This window comes from Tupaia chinensis, unplaced genomic scaffold (genome assembly GCF_000334495.1).
Source record: "Tupaia chinensis unplaced genomic scaffold, TupChi_1.0 Scaffold000020_1, whole genome shotgun sequence".
NCBI classification, from domain to species: domain Eukaryota; kingdom Metazoa; phylum Chordata; class Mammalia; order Scandentia; family Tupaiidae; genus Tupaia; species Tupaia belangeri.
Genome location: NW_006159450.1, coordinates 521788 through 527680, shown reverse-complemented (window position 1 = coordinate 527680; position 5893 = coordinate 521788). Strand labels below are relative to the sequence as shown.

Below are 5893 nucleotides of genomic sequence, written 5' to 3'. Positions count from 1 at the left end.
CCCGCGAGCCTGTACTCAGAATGCAGCCTCCGTAAGGGGCCCTGGGGTTTGGAGGGCTCCCTGAGGCATCCGCATGGTCCTGGAGGGTGGCGTGGGGGAGGGCCTGGGCCACCGCACCCCCCTCTTGCCCACCGCAGCACTCGTGGTGGCTCCTCCCCACCTTTGCGGTAAGGGACACGGGGGGTCCTTGTCCTCCCAGTCTGTGAGCCTTTTGGGCAAACAATGCAGCCCAGGAGGGTGCGGGGCGTTGGTGTCGCCAGGGGTTGGAAACAAGTAGATGAACCTGGGCCTGTGGTCAGACTTGGAGGCAGTGCGGGGCTCAGCCTGTGGCCGAGAAACCCGCAGCCTTCCTGGGCAAGGGCAGTGGGACCCTGACGGGGCTGTAGGAGTGCTCCAGTGTGGACAGCGGCTACGTGCCGTGTCAGTGCTGAGTGTGGGGCAGGGTGAAGGTGGCTTTCTTAGAGCGCCTGGTTAGAGTGTTAGGTCTGGGTCAGCCAGTGGCGTGGTGACTAAGGTGGTTAGAGCCACTTAGTTGCGTGCACAGTTCGATTCCTGCACCAGCAGCTTGAAAAACACTGGGCATGTGTGCGTGTGTGCCCCAAGTCCCGAGTGCAGAAGTGACTGACCATGGAGCGTGGCCAGGATTGTCAGCCTCGAGTGGAGTGGAGCAGCCTCTGCGCCGGGGCCCGGGGCCTGGGACCAGGCCGCACAATCGGGTGGCCCCGAGCTTGCTGTCCTGCGTGGCCCCGACTGCAGGCTGTGCTGGACGGTCACAGGGTCCTTGGGCCCTCCAGACCCCACAGTGACGTGCCTGGCTCAGCGGGCCGTCAGTGCGCCAGTGCCGGGAGGGTGTGCCTCAGCATAGCCACCCCCAGAGGACACACCTATGCTGACGGCGGTCTGCTGTGAGGAGCTGCCTGGCCTCCTGACCGCCTTGTGTGGGCTCCTTCTCTCTCCACTCTGAGTTCCTGCTAACCCCAGCATATGTGCTGGTGCCTGAAACACGGCCAGAGGCAGTGGTGGTGAGGCTGAGGGCCCACGGTATTTAAGGTGGCTCCGGAGCCACTCAGAGCCGCCAAGGAAGGTGCCCTGTCCTGCTCGTGCTGTCCACGGTGGCAGGGTGTCTGTGCAGACTAGGCTGCCTGGACTCCAGCTGCCCCGCACTGTCCGCTTGCTTCCCTTGTTTGGTGGGGCATTCCCAAGAGCTCCCAGGCTCAGCAACTCACTGGGCTCACAGCTGAGATCAGTCCAGTGAAGGGAGAGTCCGGGTCAGACCAGACCAGGACGAGCACCACAGGGCCTCCAGTGGAGTCCTGCAGGACACACCTGGCTCCTGCGATGTGAGCCGTCTCCAGGGATGCCCACTGGGGACTGGCCACCTGCACTCTCTGCAGGCCTGGGCCGGGGCTCAGGTCCCAGGAGGAGAGCAGCCATGGCTTGTGGCAGCCTCTGTCCTGACATCGGGAGGTGGCGTGAGCCAGGCACCTGCTCGGCACTCCCTCCCGAGCCCTGGCCAGACACCAGGCTGCTAGGATACCTGGTTGTCGTGGTCCTGTGCAGATTCTCGGCACATCCACGTCAGGCGGCTGTCCCGACATTTGTGCTGTCCTTGGGGCTCTGAGTGCCACCCTGCTGAGGCTGATGGGTGAGCATTGGTGCCGGGACCCTCCAGGCAGCTCAGCTCCCCGGCTCACTGGGCTCGCTGGGCTCGCCGGGTCTGCCACCTGGCTGTGTCCCAGAGCCTGCTCCAGGTGCACCAGGCGGGGCTGCACCCCAGCTGCCTTCCCCATGGTTTGTGGCAAGAGCCAGCCGCCCTCTGCTCCAGCACTCCCACAGTTGGACGTGGCTGGGCTCCCATCCCCGTCTGAGGGAAGGACTAGCATGTCCACAGACTCTTCCCACCGTGAGCCACCTTGGACTGCCCTGCCCTGGCTGTAGCGCTGTAAGCTTGCGGCCCAGCTGTGTGAGATCGGCCCATACGACGGTGCCAGGCCACACTGGCCTGCATCTGACCGCCCGTGTGCTCACAGGGAAGGTGAAGAAGGAGCTAGACCATGAGGACGGCCACCTGCACCTGGACGAGACGGCAAAGCTACTGCAGGACCTCCACGAGGCACAGGCGGAGCGCGGTGGCTCCCGGCCGTCGTCCAACCTCAGCTCCCTGTCCAACACCTCTGAGAGGGACCAGCACCACCTGGGTGAGGGTCTCACAGCTGTGGCCGTGGGCGTGGGATGGCGCAGTGGGCTCCCACAGGTGGTCGTGCTGGCCTGTGTCAGCCAGCTGTCCCCAAGGCCTGGGCTCTTCACTGTGCGGGGAGCAGGCCGGCCCTGGCTGGGGCCCTGCCACACGGAGGAAGAGCCGGGCTAGCACCGCCACCAGGCGGCCATGCTGCCGTGCACAGCCGCATATGCACACGCGTGTGTCCAGGAAGAGGTCAGCCGCTGCAGAGCGCGGAGGTCTGCGGGTGCCCAAGGGCAGCGCGGGTGGGTCCTGTAGCGGGTGGTAGGGCTTCCCCGATGGCTCCTGAGTGGGTGCTGTGGCCTGGGTCAGCTCAAGAGCTTGGGCGAAGTCCCCACGAGGGGACGCAGGAGGCGTCGAAGGCCTCGGAGCTTCTGCGGGCCACAGTCACGTGGTGGGAAGGGCTGGGGCCTCAGACGGCCACTCCCTCTCTCTGCGGTGTGAGTGGGAGGGTGCCCCTTGTCCTGGCTCTGCTGACAGTGGGTCACGAGGACAGGCGTTCGGGGTTCTCCTGGGGGTGGGTCCGTCACGGTGTCTGCATGCTCTTTAAATTGCAGGAAGCCCCTCCCGCCTCAGTGTCGGGGAGCAGCCAGACGTTCCCCACGACCCATACGAGTTCCTTCAGTCTCCGGAGCCCCCGGCCTCCAAGAACTAGCCCAGAAGTGGACGCCAGCTATGGTTCCGCTTTCTTAGCTTCCGGCTCACACGCGCCGTGCCGTCTCAGCTGGAGGCTGGAACTGGTTGCCTCTAGCCTGCGGGACCAGGCCTGGGAGGGGTAGAGTCTACAGTGGCAGTGTCACCCCTTTACGGCCCAGGGGTGCTGACGCTGTCTGCCGTCCGTGTCTGCGTGACATGAGTGGCTCGATCACATCTCCCACGTCCCGAGGTCCGCACGCCTGGTCCAGTGAAGCCGTCCGTTGTGACACGCCTGCAACTGGGCATGTTCCTGCACGCCACCTGACAGAGCCCTGTGAACAGTGCCGTCTGTGACCGTCCTAGTGCAGCCAGAGACACGGGTGGCAGCGGCACGTGGCCACAGCTGAGGGGCGCCTCCCTGGTCGTCAGGCCCAGTCCTTTACTGGGTGACATTGGGGGTGCCCGGCGCCCTGCTCCCGATGTGGAAAAGCTGAAGTGAGGCCGGGCAGACTGCAGCTCAGTCACCCTGGGAGGAGCGTGGAGCTGCCCGGGCCCCACAGCGCGGTGACTGATGCCTCAGGCCTGGCTGACACTGGTGGTGGGGAAAGACCCGCTCAGGGTGGAGCCTCGGGGAGCAGCCGTGGCCAGCTCCAGCAGGAAAGGGTGGTGCCGGGCTGTGTCAAGGGCCTTCAGCGCTGACTGGCAGACGAGCCCCGCGGCCCTGTCCCCACTCTGCCATGCCGGTCGGGGCGTGCGTACACAGCTGCAAGGAGGATGGGAAAGCGTCTGTCCAGCCTCCGGGCAGGGCGCACTCTGCCCCTCCCAGGACCCAGAGCTGGACTGCCCCTCGGCCAGCTGTCCCTGCGGCCGGGCCTCTAGGGGGCAGCCTCCCAGGACCTCTCTAGAACCTCTTTCTTGCTCCCTGGACCACAGCCAGGGTTCTCACGAGAAGCTGTGATGTCAGCAGACCTCAGCCCCAGGCAGCCTGGGTGGAGGCCCGACCTGCAGCCCCGGTCACCTTCTGAGTAGCTGGGCTGTCCGTGCAGCCCTGACAGCCCAGGGGGCGACTGCTCCCCAGGCTGGGACCCGGGAGCTCAGCCCCCAATCCGCATGTCACTCAGAAGGAAGACTCGCTGGCCAGCACCTTCAGTTTTTAAAATGCCCTTTATTTGTATGTTAGTAAAATTCACATGACAGTTAACCATCGGCCACTTACAGCGTACAATCCAATTGCATTTGGTGCATTTGTAACGTGGTCACCCACCACCTCCACCGAATCCCAGAACCTTCCTGTCACTAAAGTCGCCATGCCTACTGGCCGTCCCCACCTGCCCCACGCCTGCCCTGCAGCCTCAAGGCCTCGGTCTCTGGACGTCACGCTTCAGTGGTGCTCACATGTGCTCTCTTGTGTCCGGCTCCTCATGGAGCACATGGGCTCATCCCTGATCTTGGCCATGTCTGTCAGGTTCATCTGGCACCTGGCCACAGACCCGACGCTCAGGCCGTGCCTCCGTGAGGCTTGGGGCTTAGGGCCAAGGGGAAGGCCTGGACCTCGCCAGGCAAGTGCCACCCGCAGGCCCACCCAGCTCAGGCCCTATACTTGAGAACTCGACTCGGCTCCAGGCTGTCTGTGGGAAGCGGCATGTGTCCACACCTGGCCTCTGTCGGGCTGGCTGGTGCCTTTCCCCTCCCCTTCCCCACTGTTCGACCCACCCCACCTTCCCAGAGCTCAGGAATAGGCACCCCTGGGGCCCTGGGTGTGCACCGAGCAGAACTTGGGTGTCACAGAAGCTCCACCCCAAACGGGGCTGCACGTGATCTCAACATGGGTGTGCAGCCCGTGTGTACGCATGCGGCATTGCAGTCTCTGTGCCCGCCACCTCCCCGATTGCTGTGGCCACGGAGCCTTGTCCGTGCAGCCAAGTGGCCGTCCTCGGCTCCCAGCTCTTCCAGCCCCACGAACTGCCCTTGCACTGGCCAGTCAAGGCAGGCGTCCCCACTCTCAAGTCCCCAGACACCCAGTGAACTCAGGTCATTGGTTCCAGCAGAACCCCTCCCACAGCCCCGGATGTGGGTGGTCCAGGCTGAGGTCAGGCTGCCCCCCTGTGCCAGGCTGAGACGGAGGGGCACCTTTCCAACTCAGCTGCGTGTCCTCAGCATGTGACACCGCCACAGCCATGTGGTATCTCCTAGGACGGTGCTCTTGAGGCAGACCTTGAAGGTGGCGTCAGAGCCCCTGGCTTGGGCGTGTCGGTGCCTTTTGCCTGGTTGCCGTGGACATGTGTCCCTCACACTCACGGGTCCTGTGCCCGTGGCGGTCTGGTGACAGTGGGCTCAGCACTCATCCCGCTGTGTCTCGTGGCCTTGGCATCAGCAGGAGGCAGAGCCTTCGTAGGGATGCTGGGAGGAGACTGGGAGGGGAGGCGGGTCCACATACCCCTGCAGCCACCACACCACGCTCGCTGGATGGTGGATGGGCCTGGCCTGGGCCGTGGACGGCTGTGAGCAGGAGCCAGGGTGGATATCCCTTTAGTCCCACGTCTGCTGTGGTTTCTTGCCGGGGGGTGGCAAAGGCATGGAAACACAAGGCCAGGAGCGTGGAAGGGTGGGGGCCCTGCCCAGCGAGGCCCCTGCAGGTGCGCTGAGCAGCCACGGGCCTCGCTCTGCTATCCTCGTCCACTGATGTTGGTGTTCAGCAAACCTGCTGGCTAGTGCGTACCTGGGGAGGGTCAGCTAGCACCTGGTGGAGTGCCCAGAGGTCCTCTGTCCAGAGGGTGGGCCACAGAAGCAAGGCCCTGGGAGTTGGTGCACAGGTGAGTCCGGCCAGCGGTGACCCTGCAGGCTCCAGGGGCCTGGTAGGGCAGAGCTCTGCGGAGTGGACGCTGCCCACCATGCAGTGCCCCCACGGGGACACTGCTGGGCTCCCCAGGCCTGACATGGTGCTGCTGCAGGCCCAGCACCGGCCTCCTGCCTCTCCCGCAGAGTGGCCGGCCCGGGCCCGCGTTCTTTGAGGACAGG

General features: G+C 64.9%; 1 protein-coding gene across 1 annotated transcript in view; it reads left to right on the top strand.

The window, feature by feature from the left end:
- Nucleotides 1-4081, top strand: part of BRD9 (bromodomain containing 9) — a gene marked incomplete at its 5' end in the record, with an annotated part of 33093 nt that extends 29012 nt beyond the window's left edge. Inside the window, 2 exons of the mRNA XM_027770316.1 lie at nucleotides 2031-2198; nucleotides 2797-4081. Coding sequence (XP_027626117.1) covers nucleotides 2031-2198; nucleotides 2797-2894 — 266 coding nt within the window. The remainder of the gene's footprint in view (nucleotides 1-2030; nucleotides 2199-2796) is intronic.
- Nucleotides 4082-5893: the final 1812 nt, after the last annotated feature.